Source organism: Struthio camelus, chromosome 7, assembly GCF_040807025.1.
Source record: "Struthio camelus isolate bStrCam1 chromosome 7, bStrCam1.hap1, whole genome shotgun sequence".
NCBI classification, from domain to species: Eukaryota; Metazoa; Chordata; class Aves; order Struthioniformes; family Struthionidae; genus Struthio; species Struthio camelus.
The window spans coordinates 22,964,486-22,990,344 of NC_090948.1; the positions used below are offsets into that span (position 1 = coordinate 22,964,486).

At 50.1% G+C, this 25,859-nt stretch overlaps 2 protein-coding genes across 14 annotated transcripts in view; one reads left to right on the top strand and one right to left on the bottom strand.

Annotated features, from left to right (window-relative positions):
* The first annotated feature begins 4,363 nt into the window (after positions 1-4,363).
* Positions 4,364-9,540, top strand: WNT8B (Wnt family member 8B). Its single transcript, XM_068951167.1, has 5 exons — positions 4,364-4,504; positions 4,589-4,727; positions 6,149-6,274; positions 8,283-8,425; positions 8,864-9,540. Exons 1-5 carry the CDS (start codon positions 4,364-4,366, stop codon positions 9,419-9,421), a joined length of 1,107 nt encoding a protein of 368 aa, XP_068807268.1. The 3' UTR covers positions 9,422-9,540.
* A 3,727-nt stretch (positions 9,541-13,267) lies between these two features.
* SEC31B (SEC31 homolog B, COPII coat complex component) overlaps positions 13,268-25,859 on the bottom strand; it is a 37,614-nt gene continuing 25,022 nt past the window's right edge. For 4 of the 13 annotated variants that reach the window (XM_068950258.1, XM_068950257.1, XM_009671344.2 and 1 more), the window contains 8 exons: positions 25,259-25,472; positions 24,533-24,859; positions 23,435-23,473; positions 20,541-20,596; positions 19,148-19,294; positions 18,604-18,720; positions 17,120-17,191; positions 14,560-16,462 (listed from right to left, as the gene is read on the bottom strand). In XM_068950258.1, coding sequence (XP_068806359.1) covers positions 16,283-16,462; positions 17,120-17,191; positions 18,604-18,720; positions 19,148-19,294; positions 20,541-20,596; positions 23,435-23,473; positions 24,533-24,859; positions 25,259-25,472 — 1,152 coding nt within the window. In that variant the 3' untranslated portion in view covers positions 14,560-16,282. Of the gene's footprint in view, positions 16,463-17,119; positions 17,192-18,603; positions 18,721-19,147; positions 19,295-20,540; positions 20,597-23,434; positions 23,474-24,532; positions 24,860-25,258; positions 25,473-25,859 lie in introns of all 13 variants that reach the window. The other 9 variants (XM_068950269.1, XM_068950266.1, XM_068950268.1 and 6 more) reach the window with 4 other exon arrangements.

Below are 25,859 nucleotides of genomic sequence, written 5' to 3' on the forward strand. Positions count from 1 at the left end.
CCTCAACTCTACTACCGAGATTTTCAGGGAATGGAGTAGATCCCAGCCAGCAATATAACAGAGACAGAGAAGCAGAAGCAAAGGCTTCAAGCATCACCACACTCCTGGGTAGCCCAAAGGTGGAGTGGTGCATGCAGCCTCACTGAAGGGACGGAGTGCACATTAAGGCTCTGCAAGGGCTAGCAAAAAGGGGAATGAGAAGCATCCTCCACTGGGAGACAACCGGCATTTAAATGGGAACATCGTCTTTAGAAGTTGAGGAGCCCTGTTTCTCTTGGTACGTGCTCTAGCTTTTCCCCTGTCATTTACTCACTGCAAGGTCTCTATCAGCCCTCATCACACTTCTGGTCCTCAGTGCCCTTCTTGGGCACAAGGACCCTTACTTATCTCTGCAGGGTATCTGGGGGCAGGCAGGTGAGACGCTCCTGGGACTCAATAGGAAGAGCGATGAGAGTAATTTTGCAGATCTGTAGAGGATGGAATGAGGTGTTTGCAGTGGAAACCTCCCTCCTCCAGCTTTATTTCTAGCTAGAAACAGTTAGGGTGGGCTCCTGGGCTCTTTTAAAGTCCTGTTCCTATCTGCAGTGGCACAGCTAAGCTGGATTCACCCAGCCATCCTCCAGAGTCCTAGCAGTGGTCACTGCACTACAGGGTCCCTAACACACTGACTGACCATTTGCACTGAAACAGCCTTTCTTAATGGAGAAAGAGATCCAGACCATTTCCATGACCCTGGTTTGTAGCACAGGCCTACAAGTGGTTGTGGCAGTGTGTGTGAAAAAGCCCAGGGCTGCAGTGAATAGAGGAAGTATGTGGAGATTTTGCCAGTGGGGAAATGTACAGCTAGACACTGGCCTGCATGTATGCAGTTGTGAGAAAATATGGCTGGACATGCACGTGTCGAGGAAGCAAGAGCAGGGAAGCTATGAGCAGGGGATTTCAGTGCAGCCTGCCCGCGTCCCAGGGTCCGACCTGTGTGGTGCCCCAGCTCTGCAGCACGTCACCTGTGCTCAGCCTTCCGAGCGTTTGGGCTGCAGGTCTTACAGGACAGAGCAGAGACTGAAGGGAATTCAGGGCTGCTTTTGAAATGCTCTTTGTAACCCCTCTTCAAAACAGTCTGTGCTCACATGCAATCAGATTGGTACACGGTCTTAGATTTGGGCTGGCTACTGGGCTTCAAGCACTGGCAACAGAAGTCCAGAGGATGCAATTTGCTACTCAAGAAAAGCAAGCCACTTACCCAAAGGGTTGTAGGCTCCAGAGGGCAACGGCAGCACCCTCAGCTGCTCTAGTCTCTGTTCCCGTGGCCCTGATTCAGCACACAGCATGTGCTGAAATGCAGGTTCAGTGACAAGCCTACAAGAGCACCCTGGAAGGAAAGACGCAGGAACCCTGCCCACCAGCAAGTGTTACCTCAGACCTTTCACTCTGTTAAGTGCAGAAGTGTGACGTGTGATGCAGCTGCCTCCTCTCCCTCTTTTCTGCTGGAGGGAAAGCTGTTAAAACCTAGGAACCATGGACACCTGCAAGAGCCCCATCTGCTGCCTGACCAGCGTGAGGCTTGAGCAGGGGATCATTAGTCTGAAGGGCTGTGTCTAGGGATTGTTTGGAAACAGCTGAAAGCTCTGCTTCTGCCTCGGTGCCTCACAGCTGGGTCCCACCTTCCACCTCCCCCAGCACATTAGGAAATTCAGGATCCTGTCAGCCCCCCTGTGAAGAGAGCTCATCTTCAACAGACAGTCACTGGCTGAGGGAAGGACGAAGCTTCCCATCACTAAGGCAGAAGTTAGGCCCACGGCACCCTGGCAAGAGCTAAGCAGAGCACCCCATACCAGCACTGACAGCCATGGAGGAGCCCGGGGCGGGGGGGGGGCAACGAGCCAAGAGGGCTAATTTGCTTTTTTCTCCTCTGCCACCTGGAAGTGGGAGGAATGGGTTAATGACCTTGTTGCACCATGCTAAACCACCAAAACAGGTGCCAGAAGGCTGTGAAATTTGCTTTAAAACCTTATGATTTAAAAATAAGTAAATATTAGTGTTTCTTTTATTTGCCTTCCAACACCCTTAGGGACAGGGCCCACATTTTAAAGTTTTTTCCCTTCTGTACAAAAACTAGGAATGGCTGCTCCAAAGAGCAAAGAGGGGAGAACCCTGTAACTCCCAGAGTTGAAGGTTTCAGGAGCCTGAAACTTAAAATTACTAAAACAGACCCCAGCATTTTCAGTGGAACAGTTTTCCATTAATAGTGGCAAAATCAAGGGTTTCACGGAAATACTTACAAGTAGACAGCTTTTGAAATAATTCATCTTGAGTTTCATATTTCATCTAGAAAACATCAGAAAGCTTAATTCTGACTAGCATTTGCTGGCTGACTCAAATTGCTGGCTATTATTAAGTATAAAAAGATACCACATCACAGAAAGAAAACCCTTTTGAGGGTTTTTTTGAGGCCAGCTGAAACTTGGGAACACACTGTCCCATTTCAGTTTTTCAGAATGGCAACTTATTTTCATCTTAATTCAAGAGGAGAATAAGAAGACCCTGAACTATTTATTTCATTGATAAACTCTAGAGGAACACAACCAGCAAACCCGGCATGCACAACCCTCAGGAGCACCTCTGTGCACCCAGCCAGCACTGGGGCCGGCTGTGGGAGCCCGAGGGCAGCACAGAAGGCGCAAGGGGCAGGAGTGCAGCTCCACTCCCCGCTTTGCTTCCTGGGCCACCCAGGGCAAATCTCCATGTTCCTCCCTCAGCACAGGGGGGATGCAGGGCTGCCCAGCAGGGCTGATGGGATAAACGCGGCCAGCGAGGTGCTCGGCAAGTGCAGTGATGGCCACTAAAGAGAGACTATGGGCTGATGGAGATCAGGGATGCTGGGATCTGGGGGATGCCATGGGGATGAGCCCTGGGAAGGCAAAGCAATGCAGCCTCCCTGCTATGAGGTCCCTTAGCAAGAGGCAAGCTGCCACCATGCCAGGCTTGGTGGTGCTGGCACACAGGGCCATCTCCTGGGGGCTATGGGAGGCACCAGAGAGGCTCCAGTGGAACTGAGCTGAGCAGACATTTGATAAGGCAAAAGGCAAGGCTAGGGGAACATGAAAGCACTAAAAATGGGGGAATCAGTGTGAAAGGCAGCCACAAGGAGGAAAGTAAAAGGGAAGAAGGGTGAGAGAGGGCAAGGGGATCACAGCTGGGGGAAAGGAAAGGAGGTGAGCAGGCAGCTAGGCTGGGGGGGATGAGAGGAGAAGGGAGGGGGGCCACCCTCAAGAGGCTGGAACAGCCATGGAGAGGGAGCAGGGGAACAGAGGGGAGAGGGTGCTCATTCTGGAGGAAAGGCCAGGAACATTGTCACCAGGAGGTGAGATTCCCAGGGCTGTTGGCTACAGCCTGGATGGGGGGAGGAGGAGGCACTGTCTCCCTCCACCACCCCAGGGAGCTGCAAAGAGGGACAGGGGTGAGGCCGAAGGTGCTCAGAGCTGGGGGTGAGAGGATAGCTCTGGGATGGCAGGCATTCCCTGGGCCCTCCACCATCACCGCTCCCCATTGATGATTTGTCTTTCTCTTCTAGGTCAGTGAATAATTTCCTGATGACAGGCCCCAAGGTAAGAGAAATCCCTCTGATGTCCATCCCCAGTTCCACTGAACTGGGAGGGGAGGAGGCTCTGCATTTCCCTCTCCTCTTCCTCCAGTCTTGGCCAGCGCTTTCCTGCCCCTGGTTTCCAGGGACAACGCAAGGGAGAGCCAGGAACAAACTGGTACAATCAACATTTCCTTGCTCCCTGGGCTGTGCCAGCCTTGATCAAAGGGGGTCAGATTTTGGAGATGTGTTTATTGACACCAGCTGAGGATCTCACCTGTCATCTATTTCTTCGCAGAGATCAGGTTACATCAGGACCTATGTTCATCAAGGTGGAAGAGCACTTTCTGTGGGTCTTGCAAAACTTACTTCCCCAGAGAGCATGGCTGGACTTGCCAGGACCTTGTTTCAATGTTTTTTACTCCCTTTCTCCTTGCACCTTGCTTTCAGAGGATTTTTTTCCTAGCCAGAAGCAACTGTATAATTCATCTTAGATTTTTGTCCCTCCTGAAAAAAACTCATCTTTAAAAACCATAGCTATTCCTCAGGAACACTTCCAAGCATGGCTAGCTCTTGCCAAAGCTCCCGACACTATGCTGGAGCCTAACCCCAGAGCACCAAACATCCCAGCACACAGCACATCGACCTTGCAGGGCAAGGCAGGAAAACTACAGCCATGTTAGCCTCACAGCTTGGTGGGAAGTGTCTGGGACTATACTGGCTTTGCACTACCTGGGGGGGAAACTAGAGCACCAGGCTGTGAAGTGATTCTCCCGAGCCTCGATGGCCTGGGAACAGCTCAAGGAAATTCCTGGCAATTCCCCCTTACACATAGCGCTGTCTCTGCCTGCTGACCAAGGAATTGTGACTCCAGTCTTGCAGGCTAATGCTAGCCTCAGGGGTACCAAAGCGGGAGCTGTCTCTGTGCCAGGCACCCTCTGTCCCCGCACATTAATGTGGCACTCCCTGAGGAGGCATCTCCCCTCCTGACCCACGCTTTGCTCCTAGGCCTATCTCATCTACTCCAGCAGCGTGGCAGCGGGGGCGCAGAGTGGCATTGAGGAGTGCAAGTTCCAGTTTGCGTGGGACCGCTGGAACTGCCCCGAGCGGGCACTGCAGCTCTCCAGCCACGGCGGGCTGCGCAGCGGTAAGGAAAGCATTGGGTACCACTACTGGGACCCCTTTGCTGCAGGTTAGCGCCTGGGGGCCCCTCCTCTCTTCTCAAGTGCCTTCTTTTCCTTCTTCTTCTTCTCCTGGGATGTCACTGTCTCAGACGGGCCCTCTCTCCCGACACACGCTGGGAACTGGCTTCCTGACATGGTGGCCTCACAATGCCAGCATCATCTCGGGACTTGCTGGGGCCCCAGCTGGCACGAGATAGGAGGGTGCTGCCAAGCCTGGCCTAGCTGGTTCCCCGAGTGGCTGCCAGCCCCGTGAAGCAGCGTTGACACAAAACACTGCGAGGGCTGCCAGATACACCAGTCCCAAGTAGTGCCTGTGGCAAGATTGTCTTGGGGAGACTGAGAGCCAGTGGAGGTGAGGGAGAGGCAGGCAAAAGGATTTGGCTAAAGGGAGCAATGAAGAACTCTTCAGTGGCTGTGCTCTGGCCAAGTAGCAGGAGAGGGAGGGAAGTCTTCCCACAGCTTCCTGGAGACCGAAATGTCAGTTACCTTGGCCAGTGATCCATGGTAGCACAGGGCATGGGGCTGCCATTCACTGTCACTGCATCCCTTTCTCTGTCAGCCCTTTCTTTACTTATTTGCAGGTGCCAGGAAATGCTTCGGTGCAGACCTGAATCCTCTATACCCATGTGTGCTGCTGGAGTTCATACCTGTCACGTACAGGCAGGACCTAGTTATGGGGGAGTGCCTGAGGACTTTGGTGGGACTGGCAGTAGACAAGGGACCAGGGCCCTAGGAAGAGAGGGAAAGAGGTTTCAAAAGCTGAGGAAGGTTGCCAGGGGCCCTGAGGAGGAAATTGCAGCATGAAGTGACACCCCTGAGACAGGGAGCAGGTCCCAGAACTGTCCCTATCTAGGTTATCTGCTCAAATCCAGACCTTGTTGATATTTAGTGTAAGCCAAAGGCTCAGGGAAGTGAGCTGATAATCACCACACAGACCCCCCACTGGCAGGTAAGGACATCACCCTGAGCCCTGGACACTCTTGAGTTGGTGTCTGGCAGAAGCTAAGGCTCAAGTGGACTGCAGGACATGAGCTCTCTGATCCTTGCAGAGGGCCCCTTCCTCTCTGAGGTACTAGTAAGAGGTGGGAGACATACTGCTCTGCACCATCCCTGCTGGTGAGCTCTCATGGTGACAGCCAAAACTCATCTATGCTCTTGGAAATGGCACAAGTCAACCTGGATCAAACCTGGAAGCTTCTGTCCCCATGTAGCTTAAGCCAAGACCAGGCTAATCTGACACATAGGCCTTCCTCTCCACCCCACAGAGCTCTGCCCTTTGCAAAGCTCTTCCTGCCCTGTCTCCTGCATGGCAGGAGCACTTCTGACACTGTTCTCACCATGAAATCCTTAGCACGTCCCCTCTCCTTGTATTCCCATTTGACAGCCAATCGAGAAACTGCTTTTGTCCACGCCATCAGCTCTGCGGGCGTCATGTACACGCTGACCCGGAACTGCAGCCTGGGGGATTTTGACAACTGTGGCTGCGACGACTCCCGCAATGGACAGCTTGGTAAGGAAGAGATGAGCTGCGGTCCATCTCTCATGCCCCTCACTCCGTGGAAAGCTGTCATTCTCTTCCCCTAAGGAGGTCTGGAGAAACAGCTCCTTCCCCTGGTTCCAGCATCTGCAGGTACTTCCAGAACAGAGCTTTGTCTAGCTTAAATCAAAGCAGCTCTGTGGAAGTTAATGGACTCACCTCCAAATTACACCAGTTGAAGCCCTTGATGTTTTCTATTACCTTCCGCTGGAGAAATAAAATGAGCAGAAAAGTGGAAGGGGATGGCAGTTCCTCTGATTCAAATTAAGAACAACTCGGTTTAAACCACTGGAGGGAATGGAAGCGTAAGACAAGCAGAAGAGCAGATCTAGTGCTGTATGTCTAAATAGTACATCCAGTTAGAAAAGTGCTGATCAGGGATCTCAAGGCTCCTGGGTCTGCAGTACCAGGGTAGTCCAGGAATAGGATTACTAGAATTACAGGGAGGGGAAAGCAGGGTGGCCTCCATAGGCCCCCATCAGTATTTGTCAGTATGGCTTGCACAGTCAGGAAAACTGCCGTGGCAGCACGCAGCCTTCACCCCATCGCTGTCACAGCTGTACCCAGGCCTGCAGTCACATGTTTTGTTTTGAATGGAAAGAAGCCACATTTCAAATTATCAAAATCTTTTAAGTGCTCAGCAGTACTAATCAGTTTATGACAAACTCAACAGTAGTGCCCAATATTTAGTAATTTGCTTTTTTGGCTAATAGTCTTAAAAACAACCAGTGCTTCTCAGGTGTCTGATGTCCGGGATGGTCCATCTCTAGGAGAGCAGGACTTTGGGGCAATGACACACCAAATTTTAACTTCTCTGGAAAATTGAGTTAGTCATGCTACACTTTTTTTCCCCCAAAACACATCTGTTTTCCATGAAAGTTTTCCATCGTCAATTTAAACCCTTGGAAGGCAAAGGAAACTTTTGGAGTTGTCCAAAACAACATGATTCAGTTCTAAACACTGCTGTACTGACTCCAGAGTTGTTATAGCTGGGCTTGTTAGTGTTTCCATTTTCCCTTAGACACAGGGCTCTTGATCTGGACTTCATCATCTGCTGCAATTACCCTCCTCCCCTGAGACACCACTGCCTTTCACTGGGAGAGTGGACTGCGATGCTCTGTGGAAGTCCAGTTAAGGACCTGATCTTTCAGGGAGAAGAGAAGCACAGGGCCATTAAACCACAACTCCCAAGATGTGCCACCAAGACGCTTTAGGGTCAGAATAGTCCAGATTTCAAATCTTCACAGAGAATTTGGTGATCCTCTCTAGGAGGAAAGGAAACAAACCACATGACTTGTTGCATGTCAGCTGAGCTAAATTATCAAGCCCACATTAGGTTAGAAAAAGTAACTTCCCTATCTTATTACAGAATTTCCCAATTCTGTGCCAACTCCTTTGTCTCTTTATGATAATTAGAAAATTAGAGCCTTCTGAGATGCCCAACATCTGTCTGGGATCCTGGGTACTCCAAAAAGAGAGCCTTCTAGATACTTATGTACCAGAGTTGGCTTGTTTCCTGGTGGAGGGGAATCTGTCCGCTCTGACTAGGATGTGTAAACCAGTTAAATAATCCACGTTGGCAACCTGTGCTAGACAAGCAAGATGATGTCTCTGCAAGTCAAACTGAACCAGTTAAAGTCAGGGTTTAAGGGAAAGGGATTAAAGACACACTGCCTTATCTGTACAAGTCTGCTAATGCATGATAATTAACATCCTCTGAATCTTACTTTAGAGAAAGCATGGAAGTCCCTGGGCTGGTAACATGGAACATCCCCCTGACATTGCCTACATGAACCACTTCATATCTAAACCTTTGTAGAAATGCCATGCACCAGAGAAGACAGAATCTGGGAGTATCACTAGGCAAAAAGCTGGATTTTCTGTTCCCTCCATCACTTCTGGGGCCCTTTCTTACCCTGGGAGCCACAAGCCAGGAAGGCGAAGGATTCCCTGAAAGTGCTCATCTTGTCTCCTTCCCTAGGGGGACAAGGGTGGCTGTGGGGAGGCTGCAGCGATAACGTGGGCTTTGGGGAAGCCATTTCCAAGCAGTTCGTGGATGCCCTGGAGACTGGACAAGATGCCAGAGCTGCTATGAACCTGCATAACAACGAGGCTGGTAGAAAGGTGAGCCCCATCTCTACTTCCAAATCTGAAAGTGGGTACCAGCTTTGCTCTGGCTATCCACTGCAGAGTTGTGCTCCTTTCTGTGGTAAAAGCATGTGCTCAGAAGAACTGATTACCTTGCTGAGGAGAAAGGGAGGCACGTTAGCGGTACTGACGTGATCCATGTTGTTTGCTCTAACATGGCCACCTCTCCACGATTACAGTGTTAACTCCTGCCTGGTGCCCTCTTCCTCCTTCCTCCCACTATAAATAGTACCATACCTTGGAGAAGCAAATCTGTGAGCTTTAGATCAACCGTCCCTGTGCAATGCTATCGCCCATAGGAAATCCCTCTACAGTCTTGGAGCAAAAACTTATCCTTGAGCTGCAGTATAGAAATGACCCCCATCAAGTCCTCTGGGCTTCCTCCTGAGACCCTTTTCTCTCCTCACCCTGCAGGCTGTGAAAGGAACCATGAAGCGGACATGCAAATGCCACGGCGTGTCTGGGAGCTGCACCACCCAGACCTGCTGGCTGCAGCTGCCTGAGTTTCGGGAGGTGGGCACCTACCTCAAGGAGAGGTACCACAAGGCCCTGAAGGTGGATTTGCTGCAGGGGGCAGGAAACAGTGCTGCCAGCCGGGGGGCCATTGCCGAGACCTTCAGCTCCATCTCCAAGAAGGAGCTGGTCCACTTAGAAGACTCCCCTGACTACTGCCTGGAGAACAAGACGCTGGGGCTGCTGGGCACAGAGGGCAGGGAGTGCCTGAAGCGAGGCAAGGCACTCAGCAAGTGGGAGAAGCGGAGCTGCCGGCGGCTGTGTGGGGACTGCGGGCTGGCGGTGGAGGAGAGGCGGGCCGAGATGGTGTCCAGCTGCAACTGCAAGTTCCATTGGTGCTGCGCTGTGCGGTGTGAGCAGTGCCGCAAAAGGGTCACCAAGTACTTCTGTGTCCGCAAGGAGAAGCGGGAGCGGAGCGGAGGTGGCGGGGCCAGCCGCAAGCTCAAGAGGAAGCTCTAACCAGCCCCTGCTCCTCCATGGTCCTGTTTGCCGCTCTCTTCCCCTTCCCTTCCCATCTCCCCAGCAGTCATCAGCACCATTCCCTTTTGGCTTAGTTTTGTCCCACTCTCAAACGGGGCCTTTTCAGCCAACACCACCTCACTAGGTCTTGGATAATGGAAAAGAAAGGGCATGAGCCCTAGGGCCATGTCTACACAGGGCATCTCCCATTAGTGCAGTGGCTGATGACATCTGGAAAGACACGCAGCTGTTTAAAAAGCAAAGTGAGATTTGGTCCCTTCAATCCGGAGTCACTCTGATAGCTCTGGTTTTATAGCAGAAAACACAGCCAGTCACTGTGGCCTGTGTTCTCTTGAGCTTGTCTGCTTCCCCAAGCAAGCACCTGCTCTGGGTTTTAAGCAAGTGAGATCTACACTCAAGAAGGCATGACTAAGCTGAGATGGCACCACCAGATTTGGGCCATGCAGAGTTGTAGTCCCTAAAACAGAAGAGGCTTGTTTGATAATTCTGGTGTCCTAAGAAATAAGAGGCATTAAAGAAATTGTCATTGCCTTTTATTAGGCCCTCCACTATGAGGGAAGATAAAAAGTGCATAACTCCTTTCTGCAGCAAGCCAGCCTCCAGAAGTGCCATAAATTCACATCCCATTCATTCACAGATTTGCTAACCTCGCCCATGCCTTACTTTGCATTGGAGTGACTCCAGCAGCAAGATTTCAAGCTGCTGCTTGACCTGTCCATTAAAGAGCTGTCCAAAGGAGGGGTCCTATCTCTTGCTTTCACACACTTACTCTGTATCTTCTCAGCCCCAGGTCTGGCCACTCTTTTCACCCAGCACCCCAACCAAAGCCCTCGACTGATGCCATAACGATACCCTCACACTTCTCCTCTCCCTCTTTACTCCCAAATCTCTCCCAGAGAGCAGCTGCCAGCTGAGCCTACTCCCCACCTCCTGGTGTACTTGCCAAGCACTCTTACCCTGTCAGCTAACTAACTAAATACTTCTTCCTAGTCTGAGAAAATAATGTCAGTTACTATTTAATGGTGTTGTAAATAGGAATGTGAAGCACTTTGAAGTTTAATTTATTGCACAGTTACTGTGATGTATACATAACAGTTTTTCTCTACCACTTATTGTATATATTCTATAGGCTAAGCAAGCAGCAAGAAGATTTGGTTGATGCATCTCTGTTCCCTTGCCATCGTTGAGGTAGGGAGGGAAGAGGCTGTCAGCTGCAGGCCCTGGGCTAGCTCACTGCCCATCACAGTGATTTCCCCTGGGCTGTGAGGTTATTGTCTACTTTGCTGTTTGAAGTGTGCTTTAGACAGATGAGAAGCCAGCAGAGCTAAGTGACTGGCCATTAGACCTGTCTTGTAGCCAATGTTCGTAAACCAATAGCCAATGCAATAAATCATTAGCCAAGTGCTTGCAAAATGCTGGTGTGTCTAAGCAGTCATCCAATTGCATGTGTGGATACATGTGGTTACAGTTCTGAAAAGTAAACCTCAGCCACTTACCTAGTGGTGGGGAGACAGAATAAGAAGAGCCATTTCCCTGCACATAGCACCACCTCTGCCCCTACCACGAGGGGAAAGGGCCTGCTCTCTCCTTGAACTTGTCTGAGGTTGCATCCAACTGCAATGTAGCTACCTGGGAAGGGCAGATAGGAGCCCAATTGCCCATTTTAGAGATGACACATCAATGACATTCATCAGTCTATCTGTGTCTCTTGGCTAGAAAACATCTCCTTGATATCAGGACTCCTTTGCTGGAGACAGGAATTTGGACCTAGTGCAAACCTGGGGTCTCCTCTGAGCAAGACTGCTCACATCAAGCAAGAACCTGGCCCTTCAAAAACAGCCCATCCTCAGGGAAAGCTGAAACACTTCACACACACAAGCCACCAGCTGTTTGTTCAAGGGTTCTTATTAGCACAAGGACCCTGCCCTAGATTTCCCTTGCATCAATGTCAGTAGATACTCCTTCACACTGCCCTGCTCTCTATCTCCCTGCAGTGGGGTATGTCCTCAGGCAGGAAAACAGAGAGCTCCCACCTCTTGCTCCATGGGGGAAGGCTCCAGCATAGGCTGGCTCCGAGTGTCAGACTGCAAGGCACAGAGGACAGCTTCTGCCCCCCTCTTGGCCCTCTCAGGCACCCTTTCCAAGGCCAGTTTGAGAAGAAATAAAAAGGGGAAGATATGGAAGTTGCTCCTCATTTCTTCCCCCTCTCCAGTACATGACAGGGCATGGGACCCCTTCCCTCCCTTGCCGTTACGACTGCCCCACACAGTTGCCCCGCAAAGGTTATGGCAGAGCCCAGGATGCACCCTCTTGGTGCAGTGACATCAGCCAGTGGAAGGCAACCAAGTCCCCCTCCCTGTTGCTGCCAGAGTGAGGGGGCGCACAGGGAGCATTACAAGCAGGGGCCCCACCGCTGCATGCATTTTTCTGGGACAAAATGGCGACAACGCAGCTGCAAAATGTGCTGACCTCAGCAGCAGGTCAGGCCCAGAGGGGTACTGCTTCTAGGCAAAAGGAGCCCTTAGTGGTAAAGGCACTGCTGCCATTGTGCAGTAGGATTGGATGCTTCCATGTATTCATTTCGGTTTAATGAAGGCACATTCCTCAGAGGAGAAATATTTACATTCAGCTTCCCAGGTGGTCACCTTCGCCCAGATGACACACAAACAGGCAGCCCCCCGCTCCCTTTTCCAATCCAAACCTCTTTAGAGGGCTCAAGGAGGAGGGGAGCAGAAGGAGGGGGGTGGCCGGGGGAGTAGAACAGAGAAGGGAACAAAATGCTAATAAATCAGCCAGCCAGCCCTTTTCCCCTCCCCTCTGTGGAGTCAATGGAAAGTGTCATTTCACATGCTAATCCCCCTCCGCTCTCTTCACAACACCTTTTCCGAAAAGTGTTTGGGAAAAGTCCTTGTGGCCCGTTTACAGCTCCCTGCCGCTTCGGATTCCTTCTTGTCTAAGGCCGCGGCCCCCGTGTGGGTCTCTCCCTCCAGCAGGGCTCCTTACAAAAAAAATCTCAACAAAGACTTTGGAGTTCATCAGCCTCCCACTGAAATTCACAGCTGCTGAACAAACTAATCCCCTCTCTTGGCCTTTCTTCCTTTCAATGGGTTCTTGGCTTCAAAGACACTTTGGGAAAGGACTTTGTGGGGACTCACACTGCTCCCTCAATAGAAGTTAGTGCAAGCATTATCTTCAGAGCAAGTGGCTTTACAAACAAATACTGCCTAACAATCTCTGCCCCTCCAGCTCCCCCAAACACACACAAGCCTAGCCTGCAGACATGATGTTATCTGCAACAGGATTAGAGCTCAGCTTGCTCTGTGCCCAAGGATCCCTTCCTACTGCCCCCCCAACTCTTTGTCAACTCAAAGGCCTTCTCACCCAGCAGAAAATGCTTTCTCTGTTGAGCAGTGCAGGATGCTGCGGGAGCATGTGCCCACAGGGGAGGAGGCAATGCCAAGCAGCTGCTGTCCATAAACCAGAAGCTGTTACCAGCCAGTAGAGATAGTGCTATAACTGGAGCAGCTCCGTCCAGTGAGGCCTGCGAGTCAGCACATGGCATGAGGGCCCCAGAGACCTGGGTTCTGTCCTTGGCTCTGCCATGAGCCCCTCAAGGATCCTTGGGCGGGTTAATTCACCACCCCTCTTGCCTGGTTGCCCTCCAGTGCTCACTGGAGTAGGCCTGGCACAGAACTGAGCAACAACATGGCAAAGGGAACAAGCAGGAAGGACATGCAAAGGCAGGTTAAATAGCTAGTCCCTACACAAATCCATGGATAGTAGAAACAGTACACTGGAGGGAAATTGAGAGCCAAACACATCTGAGAAACACAAGGAAAATCCAGGCTTATTTCTCCGTGGTACAAGTGGCCTGAGTTAAAGAAACAGCCAGGGTGGACTGCACAAGGTACTACAACTGGATCCAAAAAAGCAGAATCTAAGAAATATGATGCTCATTAAATCATGTCAGAAAGTCTGAGGACTTTGCTTATACACAGGTTAAGCACATCAGAATCCCTGGGGCTACCTGCTTACTTGTTCAGCTTCAGAAAGGGTCATAACACAAGTGCAGCTCCTGAAAAACAACTTGCATCTCCCCATTGGCAGACAGCTGGGGAGCTGTCTGATTGCTAACTGCTCCCAGACCTGGCTGCAACATCTCTGCAAGCAAGACTACTGTCCAGTTGGTATTTGCCTCTGTGAGCAACAGGACTAAAGCTGCTTTTCCAGTTTGTATCTACTGTGTCCATACACCTCAGATCCCTCAAATTCTGTTCCCTTTCCAGCAAGGACCCTTGTAACGTTCCTCACACACCAAGCACTCTCTCTAAACCTTGGCCTCCTCCCAAGTCCTCTAACCAGGAGCCAGGTAACAGTCCTGCTTATTTCACACATTTTTGCATGTTGACTGGCAGGCCCATACATGTACACCAGGTGGCCAGCTGGTAGCAAAAAGAAAATAGCTCCTTTGAGCTTATATCACTCTTTTTTGCAAAAGCTAGATTGATTTCCCCTGCTTTATCCAAGTACTGATCTTTCACTTCAGACTTCTTACTTACAGAAAAGCTTAAATGAAACTGGCCAATAGATTCAGAAGTTATTATCTAATGGCAAGAACTGACAATTCAGTGGTATAAATCTGATTTACACAAAGGGGGTCACATCCTCAGCCTAGTCTAAGCAATACTGCTTTAGTGGTGTAATGCAGACTTGCAGCAGGAGAGGATGTCATTCAGGACTCTGCTTGCTTGCTGACATACTTTCAAGTCCTGATATAAAGTGCAAAACCCCCGTGATCATGGCCAAAAACCGCTGTGATTCCCCAAGGGAACATTAGCCACCCCACGGCCCTCCTAGTTGCATCTGATGTAGATGAATAGTCACAGCCGCGGAAGGTGATCTGGGCAGTGGGTTAGGCCTGAGGTCTTGCCACACAAGGATGTTTGCTGCCCACACCAGCAGAGCCCAGAATCTGGTCTGCCCCACACCTTTTTGAATTCCTCTTCTCACCATAGCTGAGAACTCAGTGGGTGGCCCTGCAGATTGAGACAAGTCTCCTGAAGGCAGAGGTGACAGGCAGCTGCCTGTAGGCCCAAGCCTACGAAAGACGCTAGCAGCATCACAAAATGCAGCTTTTATTTCACTGTTCTGTAATCTCTCAGTGCATCAAACCACAGCAATGGCAACAGAACACAGCAGCAACAAGGAGGCACTTTGACCTGGCAAGGAGAGAGTGAGCCCTGCCCTCTCCCTCCTCCCTCGGCTCATGGTAGAGCAGGCTGATTCGCATAAGTCACTGAACCAGGGGCTCATAATAGCAGTATCACTCTAGCAGCAAGCAGAGGAAGTGGGGGCAGGCTGCAGCCAAATGGTGGGAAGAAGCCTTGCTCCCTGCCAGGGTCTAAGGATTTATGCTGCCTGTTTAGTAAGAAAGAGGGTGAAAGGAAGAGAGGGAGGGAAAGACAACACACACACAGATGTGTCCTAAAATCCTATCTGCCTTCCCAGACTTCTTCCACGGGACAAATATGCTTCATTCATCTGTTTCATCCCAAAGGAAATGCCATAGTGATGAAAAGCCTCAAAATAGCCACATCCTCAAGACCTGACAGCATCACCCCCTGCAGCATGTTCCTGTCACCATGGTGCCATGGGATCTTTCAGAACCACCCTCACACACATCCATTACTATAGGCAGAATGCACCCACCACACTTGCAGCAATGAGCTGTCTCCCCCTGCTCAAATCTAGACAGTTCAGAGCAGCTTAACGGGACTCTTTAAGGGACTTGTACAACCCCTGCTGCTTCTAAAGCCCTTAGACTGTCTGGAAATCCCAATATGGAAAGCCTTTAGAGCCTAAACACTGGTTGGCAACAGGCCAACTGTGCTAATATAAAAGAAGTGAAAAAGGCCAAGAGCCAGACAGTGCAGCTTTCAGCCCAAATACAGGGTGCTACTGGCTCTGGGGAGGAGTGCACTGAGCAGGAGTCCAACCTGCCAGCATTCCTGAGGATGGGAGAGTCCCCAAAGCTAGAAGGGGGGAAACAATCCTAGCCCTAAAACAAAAAGGCTCAAACCTGGGGCTTATGAGGAAGAGATGAAGGAGGTGGGAGAGGGTGCACAGAAGGCTGTAGAAAGAGGATTGAGTGCAGAAGAAAGAGATAGAACCAAAGTGAGCCCAGAGCAGGCTGGTAGTCAGCCCTAGTGGTAGCAGGGTAAGAGGGCAAAGGAGAGAGAGGGAGAGAGAGAAAGAGTCAAGGATCAGAATGAAGAGAAAGGAGGAATGAGAGGAGAGAACCTGACCACAGCCCAATGGAGCAGGAACATCCCAGCTTAAGTCCCAAAGGAGTCCAGCTGTCACTAAGGAACAGTTTACGCACGAGCAGGGAACAGACCCTGAGGCTCTTCTGTCTGGTGGTGCTGCAGGTGCCAGCTCTCTTTGCTTCCTACTGAAAAGTCATGTCAGCCTGGGAGTGAAGGAGTTTCCCCTCTCTGGTCAGGTAACAGGGAAGAGGAGACCAATGAAGAGCAACTCTGGGAGGATCTGTGTGTAACCTGGACAGTCTGAAATTGAGATCCCTGGGCTAGGAAACAGCCTCACACTGTGAGAGAGAGAGAGAGAGAGAGAGAGAGAGAGAAAGAACAGTTTCCAGCAGACCCAGCCCCCAGTAGGCTCTCTGGAGAGCAGATAGGACCAGGTGCACTGGCCCAGCACAATTCCAGACACTGGCACAGACTTATTTCTCCAGAGCCAGAGGGAGAGTCCACAACCTGCAGCACATCAACAGGTGAGGGAGTCCACCAACTCAGTGCACCACTGCACCAGCTGCTTCAGACTTTAGACATTCAGCTTGCCAGCAATGGTCATGAGGACTTTCAGGATGGGCATGAAGCCAGACACCTCACTGAAACTGCTGCTGCTCACCACTTGGGTGTGAACCAGGAGACCCTGCTGGTAGTTTCTAGCCTCAATGCAGCGGGCAATCTCATGGAGACCCATCAGGATGGTTGGAGAGAGCTGTAGGAAGGGAACAGAAATGCATCAGCATGCTCAGCACTATAATACAGGCCTCCTCCTTCTGCACCCTTCCCTTCTGCTGTCCTCCTCATCCTCACCAAACTCAGTACCTACAGAGCCAGGTACTGGCATAAAGGATAGCCTGCTCCCCTGCTGGGTTATAGTAAGCATAGGTCCTAGGTAATGACACTTCAGCATTAATTGAATATTTGACATACTTTAGGAGGTCAAAGGTCCATCTAGCACAAAATTCTGTCTCTGTTTGGGCCTAATACAGACACTGAGGAAAGCGTTATAAAGACTCCACCCGTGACATATATCCCTCCAGGAGTTGATATGAGCAGTTCAGGAGCTTTCCTAGTTGCCCATTCCTGTATGCCAGCATACTTCCCATAAGTTCCTTCCCAGGTTTTCCTTACACAATTTCTGGGCCAAGGTGAAGGGGGAAGGAAGGGAGATAAGGCTGAACGGATTCAAGGAGCGTTGTAAGGTTTGGCACTCCCCTAGCTTTTCTCAAGAGAGAGAAAACACTTTTTTCTGATTTTTTTTTGTTTATTTGTGCTCAAAACACTGGGAAAGAAGCCAAGGCCCACAACCCAGCACAGAGGAGAGATCAAGAACCCAGCCTAACTACAGGGAACAGTGGCAGCTACTTACTGCCTGCTCGCGGAGCTTCTCATACAAGCACTCCAGCCGTTGCAATGCATCCTCCAGCTTCCTTCGAGTTTTCTGAAGTGAAATAGGCATTGTTGGGCTTCAAATTCACCTCTCCCAGAATCAAGTCGACCTGGCTCAACCCCTCCTCTCTTTCTCCCACAGCCCCTTGCAATTCAGCTGTGTCCCAGCCTATGCCAGACAAAGCACAGCCAGGGACTGTGATACAAGCCAGCATCCCATGCCCTCACTGTGTGTGTACATGGGTACATGTTCTCTCCCCAGGACAGGCAGCTGGATCTGTCACTGTCCCCAACTCCCAGCCCAGGCATTCCTCCCTTCTGCCAGTGCACGCAGACTACAGGAGAGAGCAACTACTTCCGAAGATTGAGAAACATCCACTGACTGACCCACTGGGCATTCAGACAGCCTCACCCTGGCTGACCTAAGAAATAGCTCCTTCCCTGTCTCCTCAAGGAGAGGAGGGAATATCCTTCCCACACCAGGTAACCACCAAAGAAAGGGGTTGTGTACTGAAGGTCTGGTGGGATAGACTCCATTAGCCCCACCCTGGATAATAATATCCACAGGTAAATCGCACTGTGGATAGCAACGATTGGCTCTGGGCAATGCTGGGGCAGGCGTGGCAGGACTTAGAAGCTCAGGTGCATTACTGTGTCAACCCAGCTATTCAATTTCTATGTTACCTTGGAGCTATGGATTACTGAGCCCAAACACCAACATGCCTTTCTCTCCCTACAGGGAACCTTTAGATGCTCTCCCACAAATTGCTGCTCTGGGCTCCTAGAAGGTACAGAGCAAACATGCTCAGGCTGATGCTTCACATAAATTGTTTAATTTCATGACAGCTTGACAGTTTGGGTTCCGTGCTAGTCCCAACACCCACTAAGTAGAGGTCATCTGGGAGACTTCACAGTGGCCCCAAGGTCTGGGAAGACTTAGCATCCTAACACAATGCTGCAAAAACTGCTCTTCCGGTTCCAGACACAGTCAAGCCTGATACATTCATGCAACATGGCATGCATGCCAATAGCCCTCCACAAGCCAGGGGTGGAGAAACAACAATGCCTCGAAACTAAAGATCGTCTGGCTTTCTCTTCTAGCCAGGGTATCCCTGCCTTTCCCTCTAAGGTCTGAGGATGGTCAGCTCTGCAAGAACTATCTACAGGTCGAGGCAGCAAAAAAAAAGAGGCTGGATTTGCCGAGTTGTTTTTTCTGTTTTCCTCAGAGAAAAGAGCCAGGAGGACAGAACCAAGCACACTCGAGAGGCAATGGATGAGTGCTAGAGAATACATCTCAAGTCCCAAAAGATGGACAAGCCTAGGGCCTAAAGGGAGGAGGTAGATGGAGATTAACCTGGATATAGGGAGAGGACTCTTCCTCTCTTTTCCTTACCAAAAGAAAGAAGTCCCTATCAGAGATCTGTTAGGGCAAAAAAAACAAAGAGCAGAGAAGAGAGGACTTACTGGATCAGTGGCAATAGCAGAGCAGCGCTGCACCAAATCGTCAAATGTGGTCTTCAGACCCTGATGCTCAGGGGGCAATCCCTTTCTCTCGACCCGCTCCACAGGCAGCTGGTGATACTGACAGAGAAAGAAGCGGCTGAGTAAAAGCAACAGGAGCATGAAAGGCCAGGTCAGGCAGAATCCCCACCTGCAACTACAGACAGAAAGCAGTTCACTCCTTGGCAAACTTGGGAGAACATCTGGAAGCACTGGGTTATATTGTCATACTGAGACTGCAGATAGCTTCAGGCCTCTGTGGGCTCCTGATTCCCAGCAGGCAGACAGCCTAGCTGGCCTCCATCCCTCCCAGCTCTGCCAGGTGTCATTTTCCACCTTGGCAGCAATTCTAATAATTCCTCTAAAACCCAGGCAGAGATGTCTTCCACGGGCAAAGGGACAGGTATAAGCCTGGCAGCTGCCACGCAATAAGAACCTCAAAGGCTGAGTTGCTCTTCTACTTGACTAGGAGCAAATGCCTTGGGAACGCCCCAGTTTCCCTGGGTACCTGCAGGCTGCCTTCCTTGGGTGCTCCTGGGGGTGACTGGCCAGATTCTTGCAACCTGGAGAGCTGAGGATGGATCCCTTGGAGCTCCGTGGGGAGGCTCATTACTGGAGCTGTGATGGGGGCTGGAGGTGTAAATTTCTCTGGCAACTGTCAGCAAAAGGAAACATTTAAAATGGGGGGGGGGGGGGGGGGGAAGAAATCAGTGCTGCAAGAAAATCAAGTCCAAGGAAGGAGGGTCGGTCACACTCTTCCCAGTCAAATTCAGTATCCTTCCTAACTTGCAGAGTCCCCAGTTCTCAAAGTGATGTGCACTACAACCCTGTTCTTTCAGCCCACTGACTCAGAGCGTAGGGCCCTTCCTCTCACATCAACAGTCAAAGCAACAGCAGGAAAACTCCACTGGGATTGTTCAAACAGATTTGTTGTCCCCAAAAGCACCGCTCCTCAGAAAGCCGCCTTGGCTCTGCGACGGCACGAGTCCTGAATGTAGAGATTAGCAGCAGTAAAGTGTCCGACAGAGGAAGTGCTGGGGAAAATCCCACAACATGGGGGAGGAATCCTCTTGCAAACACTTCATCATGCCCCTACTAAGCCAGAGAGTCAGGATAGATTCGCTCTGACAGGGCTAGATCAAAAGGAGATGGCTTTAACAAGAGGTTAATCCTGTTGTAGTGAGCACAGCCTGAAGCAGGTTCCCAGATATGCTGCCAGAAAAAGGGCTAGAAGTCTGTTCCAAGCTAAAGAGCGGGAGCTGGGGTAGGAATGGTGCCAAAGAAGCTTCTCATCACACCTGCCAGCAGGCAGCAGTGATGGAAATTGGGTACGAAGAGCATTTGTGGCAAAGGAGCCCAGCTCACAGGTCCTCCAGTGGAATCACTGTGAGGCAGAATGTAGCAGGGCCAACAGGGCAGGCAGCTCACAGCTGCAACTCTTTCAGTAGAAGGTGCTACACGGTTGGTATCAGCTTCTGAGGAATCACTGTGGTTCTCGCTATGCTGAGAGGAAATGCTGCCCCCAACTGTCAGATGTAAAGTGAGCATGACTTCTCCAGCCCCGGTCAAAAAAGGTGGGTGGGCAAGGGGATAAGGAGTTTAAATCTGTATTGCTAGAAACAAGTGACTGCAGTCAGCCTGGGAAGTACCAACAGAGAATGCAGCACCACAGATGATAAAATGCAGAACAGGCACTTTGGAGAATGGCATGCGAGTCTGGATGGCAAAGGGACAAGACTTGGATGGATTCCAGCCTTAGCTGAGTGCACAGTGCAGAACTGGACAGACCTACATGGAAGAGGAGCTGCTGACTGCAACAGGGAACATTTATCAGAATTCAGCTGTTGCATGGAGGTGCCTGGTTGCAAGACAATCAGGAGATATTTGAGCTGAAAGCTTACCTTTTTCTTCTGAAGGCCTCCTCTTGCAGCAGAGGGATCAGTCCAAGATTCCTGAGCTGCCAGGGCAGAGAACAAGACATGGATGTCAGACTTTAAGAAGGCAGTCACAGTAGCAATTTGTGGTTGCTTTCATGGTTTGGAACTTCCCTCAGCAAAAAGACCCACACCTCCGATTTCTTTACCCTTGCATTGCCGCATTTTCAGACACTTCAACCAAGGAATTTGAGGCTCACCTCATGACGCAAGAACTGCTCTCTGTTCCCTTTCTCTTTCTTAATTACATTTGTAGCATCTAAGCATGCGCACAGACTGTATAAGGTGACATCTGATCAGACTGTTCGGGCGCACGCACACAGCTTTTTCTGCAATTACCTGAAGCTTTCCATATTCTGCACAGGCTGCAGGAGTCAGCCTCAGACTTTGGTCAGGACCTGCATGTGGGTGCACATCAGGGTTCAGGGACTGCCTGGGGGTTCCCCAAACAGGGGATGGAGGGCTGTGGAACTGCTGCAAAGCCTATGCTATAGGTGAGAGGGTTTCTCACCAATGCTTGCAGGAGTGCCTCATGGTGGCAGTCCATAGCAATGCAGGTTCCTGTGACAGGAGAGGGATGGAATTTTGGGTTGAATTTTCCCCTCATCTAAAAGCATGTTCTGGACCAAAGCTTGGGAAATTTTGCTGGCTCCCTAGCTAGAAGGGAGCAGAGCTAACTGATAAATTTATCAGTTTTGGGAGCAGACAGATATCTCAGCAGATATTTCTGTGGTACCTTGCTTCTAATCTCATTCCAGGCTATTAAAAATACATCACAAAACACGAAACCCAAAGGCTTGTGGCCACACTTCATTCTGCTAAGGTCAAATTCCAACTATCTTGCTTGTTGCCACTCTTAAAGGGTATCTGGATCTCAAAACAAAACCCCAGTGCAATTTATTTATTTATTTATTTATCGTCACCCCAGTATTTACCTCAAGCCTACAGGATGGGAGGATTCTGTGAGAAAGTGGCATAGTTTTAAGAGGCAATATCAGAAGAATTTCTGGAGCTCAGTGCCACACTTAATGAGCCACTGATCCTGAACTGAGCTTTAAAACACAGGGGAAAGAGCAAAAGGTGCTTCATTATTTTAATTACCTTTATTATTACAATTCTGGCAGCTTCTTTTTGCCCTCCCTTTTCCCATGATTTCAAGGCTCATTCTCTGATGAGTTTGAATCAGTAGTTTAATTAAGTTGGCACTTATTTCTAGCTTGGGGATTCTGTGCCCTAGAACTCCACTGGCCCCCACTGAGCCTGTGGCCTAGCAGTCCCTGGCACTGCTCCAACTCAGTGGCACTTTGAATCCTCACAGGAAACAGCTATTTAAATTATAGTCGTTAAGTCAGGCTCTTAAGGTCATCAGTCATGAGATGACAGAACCCTGCTGCATTTTTCTGGGATGAAACCCTGACTATCTTCCCTACGCTACAGGCGAAAGAGGATTTCTCACCAATGCTGGAAGAAGTGCCCCACGACAGCAGTCTCCAGCAACGCCTGTCCTAGAAAAATCCAAATTGTCACAGGATGGAGTAAGGGATTATCCTGGCCAGAAAGGAGATCAGCCAGCATGTTACTGTCTTTCATCCTGTCCCTGACACTCTTCCAGAGCATGGGATTTCTACAAACAAAGGTCTCTCTTCACTAAGCTAGTGAGAATTTGTCCATGAGATGTTCAGCTAGGGGAATTTCCAAAGCAAGCAAGTTTGGCCAGTCAGACTGAGTGATTTAACAGAGTCTTTCCAGCTGTTTAAAAAAAAAAGAAAAGAAAAAAAAAGGCAGGAAACCACTCTCTAGGAAGTAGGAAGCCTATTTGCACGTGGTGATCTGGGCATGCCTTTCACATCTATTAAAACTAACCATGGCAAATGCCTGCTGGGGAAGAGAAGTTCTCAGCAGTGAAGTCCCACAGAACACCTTCAGCCTGAGAAAATGATTGATATCTTTGCCTTGGAATAATCTTTTATTTCTCTGCTGAAGGACAATCCTTTTTCTAGGGTCTTACTCTACAAAGCTGGGCATGCTAGGTGGCACAAATAGGTACCCAGTACCCAGATTTCCTAAACAAACTGGATAACTGGAGAATCCCTAGATAATCTCTGTGCCTGGCCAATGGTCACATGGCACAAGAAGCTACTACTGTACAGAATCATCCCACTAAAACTCCGAGCCATCAGCAGTGTAGACTGGAAAAGACCTACTCTCTGTCATCAGACCCTAAGGAGAAAAATCAGTACAAAGCAGCAGCAAGAAAAGCTCAAGGGTCCAACTTCTCTCAGCAGACGGACTGAGATTCAAACCCAAACCTTGTCCTGTAACTAAAGCCACAAAGGCTTTCTGATTCCCCTTGGAACAGAGCCCCCAAATTCTCCTGGGGAAGCTCTGCTCCACCACTACCCTTGCTGGGATTTGCCTCTTCCAGCCCACCTGGAAAGAACACAACCACAAGTAAAGCATGCATGAAGCTAGCAGTGCAACAGGGAGAAAACAAGAGGTGAGTTAAAACTGCTGGCCTATTCCTTGTGTAGGGACACAAGAAAGGAACAGAGCCCTTGTCCCTGTCCTACTGGCCCAACAGCTGTCAGAAGAGATGCAGAGACTTAAAATGCTCTGATCCTTCCATGATTGCACCCCTCCCAGGGTGCATCCCCTTGTACCATCCCCAAATGTCACTTGCTAGTTCCCAGGACAAGTATATCTACTACCCCAGCTGTACAGCTCCCCAGGCATGCAAGGAACACAATGAACAGCAATGAGCATGCATGCATGCACACACACATATGCACACACCCCCCACATTTCACTGGAAGCAGCAACATTGCCTCCTCCACAGATCTGGAGGCTTCTCTGTGTACTACCTGCATGATCCAAGTGTGGATCTAGCCAAGGGAAGAAACCTAAAAATCAAGGCAGGGTGGGAATAAGAGTGAGAGTCACTGTCACCAACAGCTTTTACTTAGTGTGTAATGTCCTGACTGCTATCCCTGATAGCTTTTCAGAAGGGATTTGTCCAGCCTGAGCTTAGAACCTTTGTATGTAGCCACGACAGGCTTCACAAAGTGGGATTTGCTATTCTTGCTTAAACCCAGCTTAGTGATGGATTCCAGGTGGAGGCAAACCACAAAGCATCAGCTCCTTCGCTCTCAGAATACGCGTGGCCCAGAGAAGCATCTGCTCAAAGACCTAAGGATCATCTGCCTTTTTCTGAAGGGTCTCCACAGCCTGGCCAAATCTTTCCTCTGAGACAGAAAACAAAGAATTAACAAGCACCAGTTGTGCTGATGTTGTGGGAAATGGAAAGAGGGGCCGCCAATCCATTGGGAACTAGCTCCAACAACTCTACGTTTTCTTCATTGTGCTAGCGAGGATTTCACAGGACTTGCAGACTGGGCTGGATTCAAACCACAGACCCAGAATGGAAAGGCTCCAGGTCTAGAGTACTGTACAGAAGGATCCAGAAGAGATTCCCAGGCAAGCATTTTAGGGCAACAGGAAGCAACTGGGTGAACTGGAGCACGGCAGATAGAGGAATTCTATCCTGAAGTTAGGTAACAGGTATCCCATGGACAGAAAAGAACCACCCTGCTCTCTCAGCATTTCAAATGCATTTATTAAGTTAAGTTAAGCAAGGCATCCCCTGGGAACCACCACTCTTTCAATCAGAAGAGATTCCTCCGGAGTGGAGGATTACTCAGGGTACATTGGGGACCTGAAGAGACAGCACTTTGTAGTAACAATCTGGGGGACAGAGCAGCTGAGTAGCCTGAAATAGTCACCATCCCTGTGTTTCACCATCATAGTAAGACTCAGCACAACATACCTATAACATTAGCCCCACAGAGCACAAGATCCAGCCTTTATGGTGATAGACCAGAGCTCTGTAGGCCAATGTCCATTAAGCACTACAAACCCCATCCAGGAGTGTCTTGGATACATGTCGCACAAGCAGTATTTACCTGTGGGAGGTGGAGGAATGCTGGTTGCTGCCAGGGGCTTAGCAGATGGGGCTCCAGGACCTCCCTGAGGGTAACCCATATTCATGGGGCAGTTGAACGGCGCTGAAGAGAATCCAAGAGGAGACTGGCTTCCCACAGGGAGAGGACAAGCTGCAGAGAGCTGAGATGATGGGACAGAGGCTGGAGTGAAGAGGGTGGGTCCAGGTGGTGGCACACCAGGAGATGCCATGGCCATGGACTGTCCTGACAGAGGAGGCTGGCTGGGAAAAGGAGCTGGACCAGCAGGTCTGGCTCCCGCTGGGCTGAATGGCTGAGACTGTGACAGTGCTACAAATGAGAGACAGTGTATCAGCACCACCTATCCCATGCTCAAACTACTACTATGGCTCTCCTTCATGCTACTAAGCATTCCTTCTCCAAGGCAAGCCCTAGAAGATCCACATCTGGGGTATCCCCCTATAAGTCAGGCTACATCAGTCAGACAAACCCTGTCACAAAGTCAGCAGCAGCTTCTCCACCTCCATCTGCAGCTAACATGGCTGCAAGTAAAGCACAGCTGCCAGGACCAGCTACGTCAGAAGCACTGAGAAGGCACTTTGACAGCTGACTTGTACTTGCAAAGAACAACGGACCCATGAGGAAGAGGTAGAGCAGCCTCCTTTGCTGAAGACTTTGGTCTAAAAAGCCTGAAGCACACCTGGAAAACTGATGACAGACAATGCTTACCGGGCCCTGGAACTGCCACTGGAGGCAAGCCCAAGTTGTAATGTGGGTATGGGGACCCTCTGGAATAGATGCTTGTTTGTGGACCAGCATTGGTCTGAGGAGGTGCAGCATGGTGAGCAGTCACAGACATCGCTGGCATCGGCTGAGGCGTGAAGAGGGAAGGCACTGAAGACTGAGCAGGTGCTGAAGGTGTAAATGACGACTGGTAGGTGGGCTGCAATTAAAAAAATAAGAACTTGCTAAGGGCTGATAGACACATGTAGGGATACACATGCATACACACACATAAGCAGATTTCCTCTCTATCCATCACTTCTCAGGCAAGGGAAGACACTGCTTCTATCAGTGCTCTGGAGAGACTGAAACAAAGGCCTCACTGCTCTCAGGAGCACACAGGACCTCCTCCACCATCACCATGCTGGGCAGGAGGAGGCAAAGAGCACAAGACTGACAAGGGTCAGAGACAAGGGTCCACAAGACCTTGCCCACAAGATAAGGGTGCTGCCCTCTCTGCCAGTGCAAGGCTTGTGGGCCATGTCTACCTCAGTGCTTGTAATCTGCACCATCTCATAAAATTTCACATTCCACCCCCCCAGCCCAG

What these genes read in the sequence shown, in the direction of transcription:
- WNT8B (XM_068951167.1), top strand. Translation starts at nt 4,364, where the DNA reads ATGGCCTGGGAACAGCTCAAGGAAATTCCTGGCAATTCCCCCTTACAC. An exon ending in CCAAAGCGGGAGCTGTCTCT is followed by an intron (nt 4,505 to 4,588) that starts GTGCCAGGCACC and finishes CTTTGCTCCTAG; the next exon opens with GCCTATCTCATCTACTCCAG. An exon ending in ACAACGAGGCTGGTAGAAAG is followed by an intron (nt 8,426 to 8,863) that starts GTGAGCCCCATC and finishes CTCACCCTGCAG; the next exon opens with GCTGTGAAAGGAACCATGAA.